Source organism: Coptis chinensis, chromosome 2, assembly GCF_015680905.1.
Source record: "Coptis chinensis isolate HL-2020 chromosome 2, ASM1568090v1, whole genome shotgun sequence".
In the NCBI taxonomy this organism is placed as follows: domain Eukaryota; kingdom Viridiplantae; phylum Streptophyta; class Magnoliopsida; order Ranunculales; family Ranunculaceae; genus Coptis; species Coptis chinensis.
The window spans coordinates 86335675-86356939 of NC_141457.1; the positions used below are offsets into that span (position 1 = coordinate 86335675).

At 38.1% G+C, this 21265-nt stretch overlaps 1 protein-coding gene and 1 long non-coding RNA gene across 16 annotated transcripts; one reads left to right on the forward strand and one right to left on the reverse strand.

Moving 5' to 3' along the window:
- The first annotated feature begins 2336 nt into the window (after positions 1 to 2336).
- Positions 2337 to 3510, forward strand: LOC147518549 (uncharacterized). 2 transcript variants are annotated; one of them, XR_015211825.1, is made up of 3 exons: positions 2337 to 2454; positions 2607 to 2665; positions 2760 to 3510. It is a non-coding gene; the product is annotated as an uncharacterized LOC147518549 (long non-coding RNA). The 2 variants fall into 2 exon arrangements; XR_015211824.1 differs by having other exon boundaries at positions 2444 to 2490.
- Positions 3511 to 5989: 2479 nt separating this feature from the next.
- On the reverse strand, positions 5990 to 21135 carry LOC147518550 (uncharacterized). 14 transcript variants are annotated; one of them, XM_086590353.1, is made up of 11 exons: positions 20783 to 21135; positions 19413 to 20630; positions 18419 to 19284; positions 16732 to 16789; positions 16493 to 16624; positions 15812 to 15964; positions 14911 to 15012; positions 8042 to 13452; positions 7889 to 7955; positions 7524 to 7797; positions 5990 to 6549 (listed from the first exon to the last, which is right to left on the reverse strand). In XM_086590353.1, the coding sequence occupies exons 4-8, from the start codon at positions 16759 to 16761 to the stop codon at positions 13309 to 13311; spliced, it is 561 nt and encodes a 186-aa protein (XP_086446479.1). In that variant the 5' UTR covers positions 16762 to 16789; positions 18419 to 19284; positions 19413 to 20630; positions 20783 to 21135; the 3' UTR covers positions 5990 to 6549; positions 7524 to 7797; positions 7889 to 7955; positions 8042 to 13308. The 14 variants fall into 14 exon arrangements, 12 of the variants coding, with proteins under 12 accessions (XP_086446479.1, XP_086446478.1, XP_086446481.1 ...); XM_086590352.1 differs by having other exon boundaries at positions 18419 to 20630; XM_086590355.1 differs by lacking the exons at positions 18419 to 19284; positions 19413 to 20630.
- Between the last annotated feature and the right edge of the window lie 130 nt (positions 21136 to 21265).

The window sequence follows — 21265 nt, forward strand, 5'->3', positions numbered from 1 at the left end:
TGTTCCTAGAGAATTGATATGGTGTTTTCTTACAAAAGTTCAGCATATACAAAGTCAACTTCGAAAAAGGGATTCGCAACCCCGCTCGAATATGCCATGTGCCCATCACCACAGTCTGCATCGGCAACTTAAAAGAAGGCATTGTTACAAAAAATATGTTCGTCCACAGAGTGGCAATCACTCTAAAGCACAGTTTCTTCACACCAAGCAGCTCCTTCAGCAATCTTTCCACCAAGTCCACACTCGGCGAACCCCGATCAATAGACATAACAAAAGCTTCTTCATTCGACTCCTCCCTTACACCAGAATAGTCCTCACCTTCATTAGACTCCTCCTCTACTTCATGGTTACTACTACCACTACCTTCTTCCATATTGGAAGTTAATTCGTCCATATTCAGAATCTTTTTACAAACCTGACCTCTCCCATAGAAATTAACCGCGACCACCACCTCTTTAGAACAAACACTTTCTTCCTCACTAACAGCCTTCCATTCTCCTACATAAATATCATCAGAGCTATCACTATCACTATCACTATTTATATCACAACCAAATACCCAACCATACTTCATTACAACACCTACAGAACCTTTGTTCTTAGCTTACATAAACAAAAACTAGACCTTTCTTCTAAACCAACAAAACAAAACAAACAGGATGCAAAACAAAAAACTAGTGACAAAGATCAAGATACAGACCTTTTTAGAAAGTTTCCCCTCCTAGCAAGCTTTTACAGACGATCAGTGGTTGAGGGCAACAACATAATTCTTCTTACATCACTCCAAAAGCCTCTAGCACTTCAACAAATGAGATAAAATAAACCATTTTTCCAACTCCTTTGCCTTATATACATACTCCCACCAGAATAGACCTAACTGTCAGATGGAAAACTGTCATTTCCTTATCAACGATACAATCCACAAGACATGATGTTTCAGCTAACCGTTTTGAGTGCCAACTTTTAATCTCAAAACCCCATATCAATGACTTTCAGACAACCCATCCAACGACCCACCATCCATACTGCGCATGCAGAACCCAACCAGTGCGATGACCGCTACGTACCCACTTTGAGCTCTACAACCATCTCTTCAAACAAAAAGCAATCATAACCGCAGCAGTTATTATTCCAGTTGTTCACCACTACTCCATGTAACTGTCCCATCTCGTGACTTCAGTTTCCGGATTTCTCGTCAACATACCATTTTCAACGGCGTACTAACAAGAGAGGGCTATGTATGGGACATCTTATCAAGCACGTGATGTGCACGCAGTCCACACACAACAACTCCACAAGATCGACTACAAAAACACGAGTACTTGCTCACTCGATCGACATCAGATTAACATCTCATGACTCGTCACTCGTGACATCATCACCTACTACTCTCATCATTGCTACTATTAGTATTAGGCCTCCACCCGCCGTAATACCCAAATAATTACAATCATTTACCATCATTACGCTCTATGCCAGCTCAAACAACCTAATGTTTAGGGCTACTACACACATACTCATCCCAATCACACATATGTCCAAACTACCAAACGTGTCTTACCAGATGTACACTCTCAATGTCTATAAAAACCATCCTCAGAACTACGTTAGCTTGATTCAAACATTTTTACTTCTACTCTCACACACAGTGCTGGATACGTAGACATCTTCTCACTCACGAAAAACAGCCATAACCACAAACCAAAACCATCCCCTTCTTTCACCCAAACTAGAGCTAAGTCTTAAATCATTGGTGTAATGTCCTATTAATCTCAAGGAACAAAATTAGAAATTTACATGGACCAATTATCTATAAGAGTATATATCATATTATCAGTTGCAGTAAAAATATAAAATGGAAATTGAGAAAGAAGAGGTCAACCTCGCCATTGTGGGGGTGTCCGTCGGGGCATTTTGAGAATTTGAAAAAAATGCAGGCGAAGGACGACTCCATTGACTGTATCATGGGAGACTGTGTGAGTCGCATACCCACACACACTTCTATTCCCTATGATCCAAACTCTTACATGTTGTTGTTAGTTGTTACCAACTTAAAACAATTCATAGATTTTCCCAATACCAAAAAGAGAGAAAAAAAAGTGCCCAATCTCACTTTGTCCAAACTCCAATGTGGTTTTATATGCATATACTTAATTAAGACATGGATGCCAACAAAATTGCGGACCTTTGGAATCGTGTCATAGTTTAAGACTTTGGCTGCCAAATTATTTCTTAGTTTCTGACATTTGAAATCATGACATATATCAAGATACCGACACTATAAGGCCCAAACATGTATCGCACGTGCTCACGTCACGGGTCGGGTTTACATTCTTTTTGGTCTTTGCACATGTCATAGTCAGATCCACCCGGGCAACTGGGTCTGCCTGTCGTTCCTCATCTCCATTATAAACCTGGGCACCTACTCGTTTCTCTTCTCACCCTCTCTACAAGGTAAGAATGGTAGATTGCTTAGATTCTTAGTTGAATGTGAGTTGTTTTTAGTGTTCTTTTATCCATTCGATTCTATGTATGTATGCACAAAAATTGTTTTTGTTTGTGTCAATAGTAACGCGTATCTATATGTTTCATAATTTTCTTTTCAGTATTGAGGTGGTATGAAGAATATCGACTCACTTAAACAGCACTCACTCTTCTCTAGTTGGTAAACAAGACAGTACTGAAGCTGTAGTATAATTTAAAGGTTGTTAAGCATCTTTTCATTACTAATCACTTCCATTTACCTGTCTTTGATGTAGGTTATCATGCATGGACCCGCGGTTTCATCACCAACATCAACAAGGAAATTATTCTAGAGATGAAATCATTAATACAAGTTCTTACTGGGTGCGAAGGACATCATTAACAGTGTTGTTTGTTTGCCTTGATTAGTTAGCTAGGCGACTATCCTACCTGAGCTTCTAAAATCTTATTCTTTTCTTTCTTTTTATATCACTTCACTTCTTTGTTTCCTTTGTTCCTATAGTCTTCTTGACCTTGTAAGACCTTTTCTTGAGCTTGCAAGACCCTGTTTTACTTTCGTTACTCTTCGTCCTTCTTCTATTACAGACTACCTATCGGAAGTTACTGATAGTAAGTTTGGTATATGTGTTTCCCCGTTTCCGCCCAACTCACCTTTTCTTTTCCTGTCTATCCCTCCTGAGCTAGCTATTTAAATCAAGACTACTTATAAAGTCACAAGCAGTGGCATCATATTCCTATTCCTAGTCGATCAATTTCCTCTAACTTGCTTGGCTAATATTCATTGAAGTTCCGAGTCCTTATTATATGATGTAGGTCTTAACCTTCTGCTTCTAATTAATATTCAATGATTTTCTTTTCAAATTTTGGTTCTATGTAATGTATGGACGCTATGGAGGAATATGTACTGTTAAGCTGCAAATGTGTCGTATATGTTATTGAAATGATTGATAGTCTTGAATGTCTTTGCAGTGTTACGGATTTTCTTTGTATTATATGAGCAGAAAATATGCTTTTTTGCAGGCATTAGTTCCTTTGTTTTATTTGCTGTTGTTTGATCATCAAATTTTGACGAACGAATAGGTGATAAATATTCTCTCAGATCTCTGATAAGTGTACTGCTGTGACTGTCTACACGTACCATACGTCCACTATTTTGTTGGAGTCAAATCTAATTTTACTTTTTCACATTCTTGTTTGCAATTATTTTTCTATCTTTTTTACCGGTCATGCATCTTGGTTGTTGACTTAGTTTAAGACTTCAGGCGAAGAGAGCCTCCAGAGTCCAGAGGTCGTTGGTTCAGGTGTCCAGGCGATCAAGTTGTCTATACAGATCCTCCATGGCTTCTAAGCTTTGAGATGAGATTTGAAACACAGAATTTTGTTCGTTTATAGATGAACAGTTAATTATGGTTTATGAATATAATCAGAATACATGATTGTTTACATTACTGTTAACATGATAAGCATATTGCTTTGCATCGATCATGGATATGAAAGATGTTGCAATTCACCCAATTGTTGTGTATGTCGATGCACAGTCAACAATGTGGCACTTGTTAGTCTCCAAGTTCCATTATTTTAGAGCGCTGCTGAAAAACAGTTTACAGCTTGTCCTGTGAGAATGCATATGAACAATGAGTACTCGTTAAACAATATTGTTACTTAACTTAAGAGTACGAAGTTACTTACTGAGTTACAGTTATATAGAGATGTACTGACTTAGTGACTTTTACACCCGATTAGACTCACAGATCATAATCTATAAGAACTTTTCATTGAAAAGTTCACACTAAAATGATGAGTTCACATGAAAGTATTGCAAAGCTAAGGACCTTTTGGCTTGTGGCTAATGGCTTTAGCCTACCCATGCCTTTAGAGACCCACTAATACAGTAATACTTGTCTCATCTATTCCTCTCTTTCGAATTTTCCAATTGTTAAGGCTTTGCAAAAGGTTTGACAGAGAGGCATTTTACATGTACATTTGCATTCAAGATTTCAAGCACACTATAACACATTAACACACAGACGCAGTCGCTGTGGAATGTGGATACACTTTTTATGAGATGTCGCGCGCATTTATCCCCATCTTTGCAATTCCCCTTTTTAATCCATCGCCGGGTAACATGCATGGGTTTTTGGTTTGTGTTCTCAAAAAGTCAAAAGAGTAAACATGAGGCCCCTCTCAACCACATTTTAGGTTCAACCAAATTCAAGCCTTGCACATCGGCTTTATGTCCCTCCTAGAGTCCTAGCTAAATGATTTGTGCCTTGTATTACGATCGTAGGACTCATTTTCTCTGATCATGGGTCTAAAAATAGGGCGGGTCACAGGTTGGACAGTAGTCCAATCGTCTAAGCATTTTTTTTGGTAACTCAATCGTCTTAGCTAATGGGGGCTTTTAAGAATTAATATGAGGCTCTTGTACTACTGTTCGATGATGTGAACCATAGGCAGATAATGTTGGAATGTTTGTAGTGGGGCAGTGGGCTAGTGGCAATGTAGCATATACTGTCTGCCATGCTTTTCACCTTTCCATTATATGCAGTATCAATTATATGTTGAGATCGACGAGATCCGAACATCCAGAGTAACTCAAATTGAGAGTTTGAGTCTGTGTAATGTATAATATATATAATGCTTGTGCTTGGTCTTACCACCAAATTGACCGAAGTTTGCTACTCAGTTTATTCACAAATTAAGTATGATGCGTTTAGGCCTTTGTGACAAATCGCAACCAAAATCTCTATTAAGGTTGATGCAAACACAACTTCCAAGCTAGATATTTAACCGGAGTTAGTGAGATTTGCTGCAACTTCCCACTTAAAACTGTTAAAAGGATATTTGCCGCTCCTTGGTAGCAATTTAGGACCTGTCAAACATTTTTGACATTTGCCTGATTTTCCCTCACGCGCCTGATTTTCTCACTTCCAACGGGAAACACTTATCCACCTTCCCCTTGGATAAATTTTGCCTGAGAAAACATCCGATATTTTCTCTCTCCAAATTTACACAGCAATGGCAGTAGTATTCACCCAGCAAGTGGGAATTTTTTATCAAGCAGGCCCTAAAGAGAAGTGGTATTGAAACTGGTTAGTGGATCCAAGTGTTACACCATTGCGTACAGGTTTCGGGTATGGACTTTAAGACATAACATGTAGGTACTATATAACTATAATTTTCGGTTGCACCAAGTTCTACTGCCACTGCATGCTGTCGACAACAAAACCCTTGGAAGTCGCCTCATATAAGAGAAAACCAGTTGAAGGCACAAAAGCAGGCAGGTCAGTAAATGACATTTGCACCTCACCATCCAAATACACAAAAAAACCACGAGGCCTTAAGCACCAATTAGCGTTAACATAACTACTGTGAGAAAATGATACTAAAAGAACTATTCAGATTCAAGACCAAAGTACCAAACACTGCAAAAGTCCAGTTATATGGAAGAACTGAAGAAGTGCTGCACCCAGGGCACAATATGCATTCAAGAGAACACACCATGTTGGAGCCACCATACCTAAGGCACTGAAACCAAGACTACTATTGCTAACTATCACAAAACTGTAAAAATACAGTAGAACACTTCAAGTAGAAGTTACTAGCCAAAATTCATATAATATCCTGCTACCACAAAAAAGAACCCCTCCATTGCGATAATTATCATTCTTCCAGACTACCTACGATGAACTTTCATTTTGTGACTGAACAGGGAAGTGTCACATAAGATTCCGGCAAACGATAAAGAGGAAAGAAATTCAATAGAGGAAGTCAGGAAACTAAATCCAAAAGCATCTTGGAGCTCTTTGTTTTCAGGATTTAGCTTCAAACCCATTAAGAATGCATCTGCTGCAACGTCGAACTTCTGCAGTAACGGGAAATACAGAATCAAATACTCAGAACAAGAAGACTCAATGCAATCCCTGCTCTGTAGTACAGCTCTGGCCAGTTAGGCCTCAACCTTATGCAAGCTTTTAGCATCAGACCAAGCACTTTCACCATCTCCAGTACATGCAAAACAATGACTCCTGTTTGAGAATACAACTGCATCGGACTTGTCCAGCACTAGGGCCAACATTCCACCACATAGACAATGTCATATCACAGTGAACAAAATAAGCACAATGAATATCAAATACCAATGGAAGATGAAACTTTTAAAACGAAAACGAAAACAAAAACAAAAATAAATAAAATCTGTACACTTTAATAAAAATCCACTCTTTCACAATGACCATGTACTCTTATTCTTAATATGTCAATGCAAAATATAAAAGGTAAGGAAACCAATCCCCAATCGTACTCCATTAGCAAGATGCTAAAAAGGGTAAGGACACAATACAAGTGAGGGAAGGAACTACTCAATCGAAAAGAGAATACTGTGGCCAGACTGTATTTCTTTAGCAGAGCTCAAAAAAAATATATCATTTACAATTACAGCTGCCTAAACCCTTAAGAATCAAGGACAGTTTTGGTATTAGCTATCAACCAACATTGTGAACCTACAGTATGAGGTAGTAAACATTAAAATTGAACCGCTATCTCTATTGCCGGACCATAATAGTTTGCAGGTCAGTTCTCACTAAGAGCATTATCAATGCAATTTCCATTTTCATTTCGACACATCAGTAAAAATAGAAACCAAAAAGTACCATTTTCACCTTTATTCAATGCGTTTTTTCTAAATTTTTAACTTTTTTTTTCTGGACGGGAGAACTTGTGCCCGCCCCATTTTTTTTCCCTTTTTAAAAAACATAAAATAATTTCCTTTTTTGTCTCATTCCCAAAAATGGGACGGCTAAACTTATCCAGTCTGATCCATTTCTATAGTTCTCCCGTATTTTGTTTTGATTCTAGCAATTGCTGTGATACAGACACAATTATACAAACGTGTTGGAGACTGTTTTTGCCGAAAATATTTCTATCTGTCACATTAGAAATGATTTTTAGAAATGTTTTGATGACGCTCTAAGCTCAAAGTGCTTCCATATTATAAATGGAAAGTAGGTTGTTTTACAATTTCCAAAATTGAAAATTACCTTCATTGTCCTTCTCAACAGTCTTAACTTTCAACTCCTTGCGCAAGTACTCGCCAACATTGGTTCTTCCTTTTGCAACAACAAGAAAAACAAGTCTTCGACCCATTGAATCTTTAACATCTGCAAGTGTTTCTGCTATTCCTTTCCCATCATCCAACTCCTTACCTAGTTTTGATGAACATAAAAGCGCAGAAACCTTTGGGTGCTGATACCAAAGGTCTGGGGCTCGAACCCCGCCAGCATCAAATAGTTACTGATCTCACTTAAAACAGGCCTACCAAAAAAAAAAGCGCAGAAAGACCATAAGACACTTTGTCGTGAGCCTTAACATCCCTTCATTAAAAAACTAATTCACACAAGCTTACTTTTGACTTTTTGCACATTTCCGGAAAGAGTGGCTTCTACTATTTGATCAACCTTTCGCTTTTTCACCTGTAAATGAGAGGACATACAGCTAAAATAATGAAGGTAATTGAAAAAAGTTTGAGGGTAGTTTGTTTTGGTACAGATTACAATACCTGAACGAGGAGCCATTACCGCTTTTATCAATCTTGACGGATGAGACAGATATGCTTCTCAAATCTCAACTTAAGATATTTGGGGAATAAAAGAAAAACAAATAAACTCTTTTCTTACAAAAACAAACATTGCCAAAACAAAATCAAAGAAGTTTTTATATAAATTTCTGTTCCGATAAATAACTATCTTCCATATAAAAAGATTACTTTGGGTTACAACTTACAAACTATAAAACTGAATAGCAGTGGGATGGTTTCAATAACTATAGTGGCAACTTTGAGAGCGGGGGTGGGTGTGGGTGTGTGTTTTAAAACAAGGCCGGGGTGAGAACTGACCTTACATTTTAGAAGAGACTACAAAATGAAAATTACATCATTAGAAAGCATAAAAGAAAGAGAAATAAGAACACTGATATAAGAACTGTCTCAACAAAAGCATAATTAGTAGAAGACGAATAACACATGTCCACATTGGAAACGGTAATTTAACTTTCATAATCACATTCAAATTACAAAATCTCAATGATATTACAAGAAGGAAATTCTAGTGAATACAAATATAAACATGAATGCATTCAACTAGCTGCATACTACATAAATTGACAAAGTAATACAGAATCACTATGAGACCGCATTACCTTAGCTTTGGTCAAGTAGTAAGAACTCACGAAGCGCCTCCACAAATTCATAATTTGGATCACCCTTTGCAAGCACAAGCAAGTCCATTACTAATGACATAGTTTCTGCATTCACTGAGAAGCCCCTCCTAACCATTTCTTTAAGAAACTGCACTGCCTTAGTAGTTAGTAATATCATTTTCCTTTAGTAGTCCTTGAATCATATGATATTGAATGTCATATCATCAGGAGCAATACCCTTTTCATCCATCTCTAAGAACAAAATTTGAGCTTTAGGTATCATCCTTTTCTTGCAAAAAGCGTCGATCACTGTGGTGTATGTTATGGTGTCGGGCTGCAAATTTTCGCTAGATAAGCTACATAAAATCTCCTTTGTCGATGATGATGTACAACCGCAATATTAGCTTTTAATCCATTCTTATCCAAAACATACTTCTCAATCCTACTGTACCGGGTCTCCGCATCCAGTAGGGTCTTGCTTTGAAAGTAAACTAGCTTTTCTATCTTGTCGATCACCCTCACCATAACCGAACTTATCGCGTACTCGCTAACACCCAGATATAAATGCAATTTCTCGCCCTGTTCCGGCCGTGATAGCAAGGGTGCCTTCCCTAGGTAATCTTTCAACTCTTGAAAGGCTTCTTCACACTCCGCGGTCCAATGGAAATCAGGAGTTTTTCTCAGCAAGCGGTATAAAGGCCAGCATTTGTCCGACGACTTGGAAATGAATCTGTTAAGTGCCGCGACTCGACCAGCCAGTCTTTGTACTTCTTTCACATTCTGCGGAGATGACATTTCAATCAACAATCGAATCTGTTATGGGTTCGCCTCTATTCCGCGGTGGGTGAGTATGTAGCCCAGAAACTTTCCTGAAGTTACCCCAAATGTGCATTTCTCGGGATTGAGTTTCAGCTTATGCTTTCGCAATATGCCAAAAGTCTCATGGAATCCTTCTAAGTGTTCTTTTTCCGACATGTTTTTTTCCACCATGTCGTCAATGTATATTTCGATCCCCCTTCGAATCTTGCCTTTGAACATCTTTTCTCCCAACCGCTGAAAGGTGGCACCCGCATTTTTTAAGCCGAAAAGCATCCTGGTGTAACAATAGATACCACCCTCCACCACGAAGGTGGTTTTCTCTTGATCCGGCCCAAACATCGCGACCTGATTGTATCCCATCGATGCATCCATGAAGGAGAACACCTTGTATCCTGCCGTTCTATCAACTAACTCATCCACCCGGGGCATAGGGTAACAATCTTTTGGGCACTCCTTATTTACGTCAGTGAAGTCAACACACATTCTAACCTTGCCGTTCTTTTTCGGTACCGCAACCACATTCGACAACCACTCTGTAAACTCTACTTCCCTTATTATCCCCGCCCCCTTCAGCCGTACCGCGAATCCCTTCAGCGTATTTGGGTCTTATGCTCCTCATCTTCTGTCTTACTGGCTTAACACCTTCATTCATATGCAAATGATGACAGGCATATTCCGGGTCTAAACCCGTGATATCCTCGATTACCCATGCAAATATATCAACATTGTCTGTCAAGAACTACACCAGCTTACACTTCCATTCCTCCGGCAAGTCAGCTCCAACTGATGTAAACTTTTCTTCATCTCCCACCCCCAGGTTCACTACTTCCAACTCATCCAAAGTTTTCGGTCCGAGCGGAGGCTCGTATACTTCTGTTTCCGCTGCCTCCTGTAATTGCTATGTTGAACCTGGTTCGGTCGACGGCCCCTCTCCTTTTGTTCCGTGGACCATGCTTTTTACAGTAACTTGATGGATGTTTCAGGTCGCCACTTCATCCCCCTTATTTAAATGACGTTCCCCATTAGTAGGGAAGCGGACCACTTGGTAAAATATCGACGGGATGGCCTTCATTTCGTGGATCCACTTTCTCCCTAGTATGGCATTATACTGGGAACTTGAATCCACCACCATAAATCTGGTGAATACCGTTGTCGGACCGGCTGTAACTGGTAACAACAACTCCCCCATGGGCTCTGTCATGCTGCCATTGAACCCATATAGATTGGTTTGAGCCGCTTTTAACTGATCTCTACCGATATTCATCTCCTCCATTGCCCCCTTAAACAACAAGTCTACTGAACTTCCGCAGTCTATCAACACTCTCTTTACCAGATAATTGCCCATCACTATAGTAATCACCAATGCATCGTCATGCGGGAAAATTACTGACTCTAAGTCTTTTGGGGTAAACATTATGCCTTCCTCACCCATCGCGGTTCCTCTAACTAACCGCGGTACGCTGACCACCTCGTTCACCTGCTGTAAACTCGCTGTCTTTCATTCCTTTTCTCTGTGTGCATTTCTTCCCAGGGTTTCTCCACTAAAGATGACATTGATGGTACCTAGAATTCTAGCCGGAGCTGGTACTCTCTCGGCTTGGCGAACCTCTGCGACAAACTCCCTTAGCATCCCCTTTTCAATCATTCTCTCCACTAACCACTTCAATGCATAACATTCATTCGTGGCGTGATTCCTGATTTGATGATATGCATAGAATGGCTTCCCTTCTATTTCCGCAGGTGTATTCCGCGAACCCTCAAAGTATTGTTGCCCCTTAATGAGAGGCAAGATTTCCTCTAAGGGTCTGTTAAGCAGAGTCTGTTCGATTTCCTGGTATGGCTTCCTCTCTCAGATATCTCTTCTGCCGTGGTCCCCCATCCTATCCGGACCTCAGCTCTCCCCTCTGTACCCTCCTTTCTCTTTTTCTTCTATTCTACTTTTTCCCTTCCGGTCATCTCGGTCGACAGCCTGCATTGTCTTTCCTGATCTCTTTTGTTCCTTCGCATTTCTCTGCATTATATCCTCGTAGCGTATGTATTTTTCTACCTTTGGATACAAAGGGTGCAAAGAAGTTATTTCGATTTTGGAAACCGACTCATGAACTCTAGTTCCCGCCCTCAAGCCGTGCTGGAAGGCTATGACCGCTGTATGTTCATCCAAATTTTCCACCCTCAATGTCTCCTCCTTGAACCTACACATAAATTCTCTCAATGATTCCGCGAACCTTTGTTTTATGTTGAACAGAGCCGCGATATCAACCACCCTTCTTTTCTAGTGTATGAAGTGGTCGACAAACGCGCGCTCCAGTTCCTCAAACCTTTTGATGCTCCGCGTAGCCAACCTGTAATACCAATCTGAGACTCCCCCCTTTAAACTGGCGGGGAGCATCATGCAGCGAAGCCCATCATATTTACTCTCCTGCCATAGCGGCATTTGTTGCCGGAAATGGTGCAAATGATCCGTCGGGTCTCCCTTTCCATCATACCTCTCAAATCTGGGTTGGGAAAACCTCTTAGGCACTTCTGAATTCCATATCGAATCTGCCAATGGATTTTTGTTGAGGCTTGCAACCTCTTTCTGCGTAGCGCTCTAGTTTGTTTTGTCTGCTGCGCGGTTTATCTTCCTATCTTTCTTAATCATAGCCTGTACTACCTCCAAGGTGATACCCACCGTTTGTTCTGCATCTGGAGGTGGGTACTCCTCATTCTTCCCCTCCACTTCGCTGCTCCGATGATCGCCCCGCTCCTCCTAGAGAAGTCTGGTGGCGTCCGCCGCCACATCAGATATTTCTTCCTCTCCTACCCTTTCTTCCTCTCCTATCCCTTCTTCTTCTCCTGCCCTTTCCACCTCGGTGCTCTCTGTTTCTTCAACCACTTCTCTAACCGGTGCTTTCTTAGGTCTCCCTACTCCTCTTTTCACTACCGTAGCCATTTCCTCTTTCGTTCCCCACAGACGGCACCAAATGTATCTCCCTCTATTACAACCTACAATATTACTTGTCTAGGACCTTTCTCTTCACTCCGGTTTCTTTTTTCTTTCTTTTCCTTTCCTTCTTCTCTCTCTTCTTTGTCTTTATAACTTTCATATTTTCTAACCGCTCTCTCTCGTTCGTCCATTCCCCCTGATCCTACGTGCCTCATCTCGCCACCTGTCCCTCAACCTACCACGCAATTCTCGGCAGTTAGGGGTCCGCGGCTCCTATCCGCTGCACCCGGTCTTCTCTTCACTATTTTGTATACATGTCATTCTCCACCAATGATGTCCCATGTCACAAATATGACCCCTACAAAACTATTAAGCAACACTTCAAGATCGATTACAGGTCCCGGCCCTGCTGGCATTGCTTCTCTCCAAAAATCAAAACCTTATCTTAGATGCTAAATGCTAAAGAAATTTCAAAAAAGTGTATAGCATTCGACTTTGATAGCTCAGCGCCGATCGAGTTCATAATAGGTCGCTATTCCATGCAGAATCAACAATGAAATGATTGTTTGAATGACATCTGTCATGTCTAGAAAGGAAATTATTTGGTTTAGTACTTATTAAACTAGAATAGAAGAATAAACATTGGAGAAAGAAATGGGAATCGAGACATTATCTCTTCATATCTTCATTGATTTCAATACACTTATTTATAATTACAATATGAGATCTTTCCCAAGATTATTGGATCAATCACTCTGTAACCAGAAAAGAATCTACGGAAACAAAAAGAAATAGCAACAGGAAAATAAAGAGTTTCCTACTCTAACACAACTGACTTATATCTTGCCTAATATACCATGATTGATAGTATCTTGTTTAATATTCTAAGACTCTCCCTCAAGTTGGAGTGTGGAGATCCGTAACACCCAACTTGCAAAGAAGATAATTAAATTGTTCACGACCAAGTGCCTTGGTAAATATATTAGCAAGTTGTTGTTGATTGTGCACAAAGCGAGTGGTGAGAATCCCTGCAATCAATTTCTCCCTTACAAGATGACAATCAATTTCAATGTGTTTAGTATAGGAAACTTATTCCAAAAATATACTTATTGTTAAATAAACAAAAAATCAAATTGATATAACAAATATGTCATAAACAAACCTTTAATTTCAACAAACAAACAAACATTTTAGTTCAACGAATGAACTTAATTTACCAATTATTAAATCCGAGCCTAGTAATGATCACTATGTCCTTAAGATAGATTTTCTCTCTCACGGTGCTAGAAGGTTGATGGAAAATTGTCTCCCAAGATAGAACGGATTTCCTTCTATAGAAAGCTAACACTTCAATTTTATATAATCAACGAACACAACATAGTATTTGACTAAGAATAGAGGGAGAAGAAAAAAATCAGAACTCTGTGTGATCTGGTGTGTCTTTCTCTCCAAATTCATCCACTATTTATAGGTGAGTGGTGCCTCTTCGAAACAACAAAGTGACTCTTGGGAAAAAGTAAGCAACTCTTTGAAAAGTCACATGTTTCGAAAAGACACACCATTTCGACATAAAACACTGTTTCGAACCAGTGCCTATTTCGGAAGGTACTAAAAAAGCCAAATCTCACATCAAAAACATGACTATTATGTGTAATATCAGTAGTAATGAAATTGACAAAGTCAAAAACTCAAAACACGTTAAGTAGTTAATCTCCAAAACCAATTCAAGCACATTTAATCACCATATATACTTTGGTTCTTTATAAATTCTTGTTGTCCCGTCAACACACTTTCTGGTATACCCCCAATTTTTTATATCAAATAAATCTGCTAAAAGAAATTCAAGAAGAGAAAAAATTATCCACAAAATGGAAATTTCATAATGTATTCCATCACAAACTTAGTAGATATGAAAAGAGATTTAACCATTAGAGTAAAATTGATAGAATTCTATTCCAATTAGGTCAACAAAACACAAACAAGAATTTCAGATTAACCAATTGACCTTTGTTTATGTTAACATACAATACCATATATCGTTACATCCAAAACAATCGACATAAGTTAACTGTGAGGAGAGGAAAGAGAGAAGAGAATGAAGAAAATGAGAGAAGAGAACGAAAGAGAGAATACCTGTCCAGAACGTGCTTGAGGGAGTGAATGAGCGAGAGGGAGATGAGAGTGAGCGATGGTGGTAAAATTTTCTTCACCTAGTGGGAAAATTTCGACTGGCAAAAGAGTTTAGGGGGGAGATAGATTCTATTTTCCCACTTCTAGTGGGAAAATTTCGTTTGCCGGAAAATTGAGAATAGTGTTTCCCAGTGTCCTTGCACCCAAACACTGGCAAATAGTACATCTAGTGGGAAAATAAAATTTGCCACCCCCATTTGCCACTAAACAAACACAGCCTTATTTAAGTTTCAAAAACAAGTGCTGCATGTAGTACTTTGCTTGATAATTCTTGTAAATTACAAGTTGAGAATCACCTCTGAGAAGTAAAAATGTGCCTCCATATAATTTTTTCTCTGTAGTGCGTCTTCTCCTTCTGGTTTTGCCTTCACATGTTTCTCCTTAATCCTAAGATTTTTCTGTCACGCATTTAAGTTTTCAACTCACAACTTTCACAAAATAGTTGACAAAATATAAAATTAGCCACACAATACATGGTACTTTCAGCCATATAAGGAATAATAAAAACCAGAAGTAACACTGTTAAGAGAACCAAGAAACAAATTACAGGTCTATATAACAAATGGTTTGGTTGAGGCAACAAATTTCTTGTAACCTGACTATTTTCTTTTCGATCAATTGGTTTATCCAATAAGGAAATATTTGAATTTCTGAGAATGGATGCACGTCCTATCTTACCTTGAATACTGTCCAAGCAAAGATGCCCAAAGGCCGAATGTAGTATAACTATTACGAGAAATCGGGAGGGTGTTAAGATGCTGGGATTTAGAATTGATTGCTTAGGTTTTTTCATCTAGGGGCTGTACAGTGTTAAATTTGGGTAAGAAAGAAGAAAGAGGTGAATGAAAGGAAACAAGAAAAAATCAGAGGAAATGCTTTATCCAGGAAGCAATAACAAATTATTTCAATACAACAAGTGTGAGCGTATACAACATCAAATAAGAAAAGCGAAGTCTGTACAGCTAAATCTACTAAGTCTTGGCTCTAAAATTTTGCATGAATCTTCTGAAAACAGTAAGCTCATCTGGGTTGCCCCTAAATCTCAATGTACAATCAAGAGACATGCAAACGAAGTTGTACAACATGAATTGTCATCATAGTTAATACAAACAAATCCCGACTGTAATTAGCCATAAATTGTGACAACAGTATACTAAACATAGGCAGACTACATCCTAACCTATTACGACTTTATACCTGTTGTATAGCTTCTTCAGAACGCACATGCTTCATTATTCCATTGATGCTCCAGTCTGGACAAGTTGGAATAGGAGAGGTAACAGGCAAAAGAATTCCAACTTCTCGGTGATTTCTACTCAGTGCAGCAACTTCTATTGGCTTCAACCCAGTCTGTTAATACAATAGTTAACAGCCTATAACTCAACAGAACGGATAGTTCTTGCTCTTTCTAAGTAGCTATGCCCATACTCTAAGTAATGCAAAAGAAATAATGACCGACAAGGCTTTCGAGTAACAGATTAATACAAGGAGGATCAGAATTAACAGATAAGATTAAGCAGAAAACTGCGAAACCGAAATCAACCTGACCCGACCCAAGTGGCAATAACAGTTAAGCAAGACGTTAAGAGTAACAACACTTGATTGGACTCCTGCACAAGTCATTGTTTTGTACATATCTAATACAGTGGAATAGTGTTTCATCTTGACAAGGGCTCCTAAAATTTGAGTGAATGCGGAAACGGAAGGCAAATTGGGTCTGGCCTGAATCATACGATTGAACAGACCCAATGCCTCGTCATAGCCAAGGTCAGCAGATTTACACCTTTCTCTCACCAAATTCTCTAACCCAATAAACAGGACCAAGTGGTGTTGCTGAGTAGTAGTTTTGGGACGAAAGATTGAAAGAGGAAATGTTACCTTTGAATTTAATTTTCTTCTCAACATATCTAATACAGTGCAGTAGTGTTTCATCTTGACAAGGGCTCCTAACACCTGATTGAATGCCAAACAGGGTCTCGTCTGGATCATACGATTGAACAGACCCAATGCCTGGTCACCAGATTTTCACTAACAAACTTGATGGATTTTCAGCCAGATTTTCAAATGGATAGATTTCAACATATACAAATGTTAAAATAACACAAGTAATTTCATACAGGTATATAGGCCTTAATTGCATTCTTCATCCACCTCCAAAGTCCAAAAGTTCCAAACCTGGAAAAAAAACGAAAAAGGAGAATAAAAAAGAAAATCACTGATCCATTGGACAGGGGCTTTTTTGTAGTAGATGTATGCATGAGCTCATCGTCAAAATATATTGCAGTAAATATGGATTATGAAAATTAAAATTCATGTATTATTTGGATTAATATGTTCTTCTATTATGGAGAAGACAATAGTGACCTAGAAGTACTAACAGGAACAAATTTTAGGTCGAACACAAAGCACTTCCCCATACTACAACCATAAAAGCACAAATTAAATTTTGGCTTGGTGGGAAATTATGTTTTGGTCTTTGTGGTGCTTCTAATCCTTCTATGGCGCTTCTAGCCCTTCAAATGATTTCTCAACTCACAACCAATCTTGTCAATTCTTGAATCCAAACAGGAATCGTTTTCCATTTTTACCGTATGTAAGATTCAAGCCATAATATATATAGGGGTTGTAAATTTTTTACTATGAATATACCATAAGAAAACTACTAATCACTGGAGTTTGGAGTATAAGAAAGTAGAAACCCTAAGAGAAATCCCCAAATCTCCATTCCATAGTCGAAATTTATGAAAAAATACTGAAATTTCATTGAAAATGGGTGAAATTTGTCTAATTTTCGAAATAGAATATGGACTTAAGTTATATGGACCTGACCCAAATCTTATTAAGTTGGGTTGGACCTAACCCAGGTCCATAACTCCAAAGCTCTAATAACCCAGGTCCATAACTCTAACCATGGACCTGAACAACCTAACCTAGGTCCATAACTCTAATAACCCTTCATTCTCAAGAAAAAAAAAATTGAAGAGGAGACCAGACCCCGAAAAACAAAAAAAAAATAGAATAGAAGAAGAAGAAGAAGAATGTGTATAAAAACGTACTTGGTAAGTTCTCTGATTTCTTTCTATCTTCTCTTTTTTTTTTTTTTTTTTCTCTTGATCTGTACCTGTTCCTATTTTTTGGAATCGAAGGAATCGTTATTATTTCCGATTCCTAAGATTTTGCGATTCGAATCCCGATTTTTTACCGATTCCTGTCACTAACGATTTGTTGGTACGATTCTGATCTTTTGAATTACGACTCGACTCAAGTCGTACGATTCAAGTCGAGAATCGTACGACTTTGATAACTATGCTCACAACCACTACATATGAAGAACTTTTCAATTAAACAAACTGATATAATTCACAAAATATAACTCATGGACTAACAACGATCGAAAACAAGGGTAAAGGACATTACTAACCCCACTAACAAGGGTTAGTTTGATCTTGAATCGTACGACTTTGATAACTATGCTCACAACCACTACATATGAAGAACTTTTCAATTAAACAAACCGATATAATTCACAAAATATAACTCATGGACTAACAACGATCGAAAACAAGGGTAAAGGACATTACTAACCCCACTAACAAGGGTTAGTTTGATTTACTTGATGACATATTCCATTACACTATGCATTCACTACTAAAAACATATCATAAGAAAGATTTCTTTCCTTCTGTACACTTATCTTAAAAAATTAATTAATTTCTATGAGTCCTTGATGAATCTAAAGCCAAATAGATATTTTATGCATTCATATCCTCGATCTTTTAAAAATGGAACAAAGAATAAGCTTACCTTGGCTGTTTCAGACTGAAGGCCCTCCCGAGAAGATCTTGCAAGGTCTAGAAGGAGCCTTATTCCACCATTGGACATTACTACTTCTGCCCTTTCAAAATCAACAAGAGCAATTTCATCATCAATGACAACAAACGTTGCCAATTCTGTTGCTGCTCTTTTTTGGATGTCTTCCTAAAGGCTCTGTACTAAACTTAACAACAACACAACACCTTGATTGATCCAGAACTCACCTAACCCCTGCGGATTGCTCTCAACAATGCGTAAAAGTGAATGAGAAAGAATCAAATCTAGCCAAATCATAATTGGATTCAAGTACTTGTCCCCAATTTTCTTATCTCTCCAATCTACAAACACACTCCTGTCCATTGTATTATCGGCATATAGCGAAGCAACTCCTTTAAATGTGTCCTTGAAGAAGGCAAGTAACAACTTATCTCTTATACTATATCTCGCAAAATCACCTTTTGCTTCAAGAGATAGACAGTTCAGAGCACACATGACCTTCAAGCTTTCTGTTGACGACACAGTTTCAAAACCTCGGTTGGAAAAAATTCAGTCCTCGAAACGTTTAAACTAATCAAATTGGGAACACTTGTGATGCGAATTCCAGTTTATATTTCTCGTCCCAGCAACAGAAAGAAAACAAACAGAAACCACATTTCCCAACGCCACAACATCAACATTCAAACAGTCCATAAAACAAATTTCTTCCAATTGTTTACAATTTTTCGCCAAAGCATTAATAGCATCTTCACCAACATCCATAACTCCCGAAAACCTCAACTTAGGACAACACAGACCAACCATCTTAATAGCATCACTACTAATCCTTTGACAAAACTCAGGCCCAAGCTAAAAACTCTCTAGTTTCTCATGTCGTGCAGCCATAACCAATAAATTAGCATCAGTACTAATCACAATTTCAATTTGTCATAAATTACCCATTTTGTTAGCTTTATAAACACCAAAAAAGAGAGGAAAATTTTAATACCTGATAATTAAGTTTAGTGTACTTTTGTAGCATAGTGAGACGAAACAACAGATGACCCCAAAGCCATTTTTCAGATCCTACTTCATCTTCAGAGAGTTTTTTTTGTGAGACTTTGGAGTGTTTGACGAAAGTTGGGTTTTGTTTTATTATTGATTGCTCTTCTTCTATGAGATCGATAAAAACAAAAAGTGAAAGCTGAGATATTTCTCTTTCGATTGATGTGTTGGGTTTTGGTATTGGAAGAGATACTGGAGATGGAGTGTTTTAAAACGAAACGAACGTTTAGTGGGTTTTGCTAATACGCTTTCTATTTTATGTTGGAGACTTTTTAAGTTGTTCGCTAGTTTTTTCTCCACCTTTTTCTTAATCCATCCTGATTTTCCGTGAGTAAAAAGTGGGTACTTAAAATTTGCTGACATGGACACCCTTAGAGAAGAGGAAAAGGGAGTGCTATTATATATATATAAAGATACAATAAACTAATTGAACTGAAACAACTCTAACAGAGGAAGTGATGCCTAAGAAGCAACTATTTTTCAGAAAGCATTTGTTGCTCACATTCACGAGTTTCTTGCAAATCCTCTACAACCCCTTTGGCAAGTAAGAATCATTCATTGAAATCGAAACAATTACCAATGTTTTCAAACTCCTTACCTAAGATCTAGTTTGCCACCACAAAAATAACTTGCAAATTGGATTATAAGTGGTTTTAAAGCAAATTCTATTAAAGAACAATATAAAAGAAGAGTTTTAGCCATCTTGAATGTTTCTTTCACAACACACTTCAATGTTACAAATCAATAGAGCATGCATGTCCTTACATAAATATATTATCAAAGAGGGTATAATATGAAAAAGATGAAGTTAATGGTGCATCTGTACGTCAATGATAATCGAAACTTCCTCTTCTAACTAATTGGGTAGAGAGATGCTCATATTAAGGATTAGTCATACAAAAGGTGGTTGTCACATTATTTCACAACTGGTATATAGAGGACTTGAGAACTTAACATCAAATTACTGACTTGGACTTCGTGTATGGTTGACCAAACTTCTTGTGCAACTAGTAAGGATTGTTATATGATTAGGCATGTTATATATCTACCCTACGATAATCAAAAGCAAAATAAGCATTCTCTTCAAGGCTCTTCGTGTTGTTCAAAGCACGCCAAATATTTTGTGGTTTATAGCACGACCAATATTTTGTTCCATTTCAATCTGGGAAAATACATAAGAAGGGTTGATCTTCGTTATTTTGACTGAACACAAATAGTCGGCAATGGAAATGATTATGTGGCTAAACATATGGAGAAACGAATATTGACAATATTGATCAATTATAGAGATAAGAAGATTATGAAAAGAATTACCTGAGAAGTAGAAGAAGGAATCTTCACCTTATATCGATCGGTTCAGATTGATATATTTTTTTTTTTGCTTCTTCTTTTGCCTACTTGTTTTGACCTTTTTGCTGATTTCATGGATTAAGTCGCACGAAGGAGAGTGGAGAAAGCGCCACAGAAAAAAGTAGAATGTTAGATTTTGAGGTTAGAGAAAAGTGAATGAATGGTTGTGTTTAAGGAGGAGTCTGATAGTTCATTATTTTTTTTCTTTTTTTTAGGAAAACTGCTAAGCGTATTTTCTTATAATTAGTGGAATTAGTATTTTTGTAAAAGTTGGAGACTCTATGAAGCCTTGAAAAATAGAGCCCAGGCAGTATAGCTATAATATATATATCTAAAGACACCTTTGCTAAAAAAGAAATAAAAATAAAAAAAAGCAAACCAAACCAAAACCAAAGAAAGACAATGATTATGAGCAACAAGATGTTTTTGAAATGACTTCAGACTCTG

Coding starts and splice junctions, on each gene's coding strand:
- LOC147518550 (XM_086590347.1), bottom strand. CDS start 16,872: ATGCATACATCTACTACAAAAAAGCCCCTGTCCAATGGATCAGTGATT. Junction 16,625..16,731: donor CAATTAAGGCCTATATACCT/GTATGAAATTAC, acceptor TCTGGTGACCAG/GCATTGGGTCTGTTCAATCG. Junction 13,453..14,910: donor CACATTTTTACTTCTCAGAG/GTGATTCTCAAC, acceptor AATTGATTGCAG/GGATTCTCACCACTCGCTTT.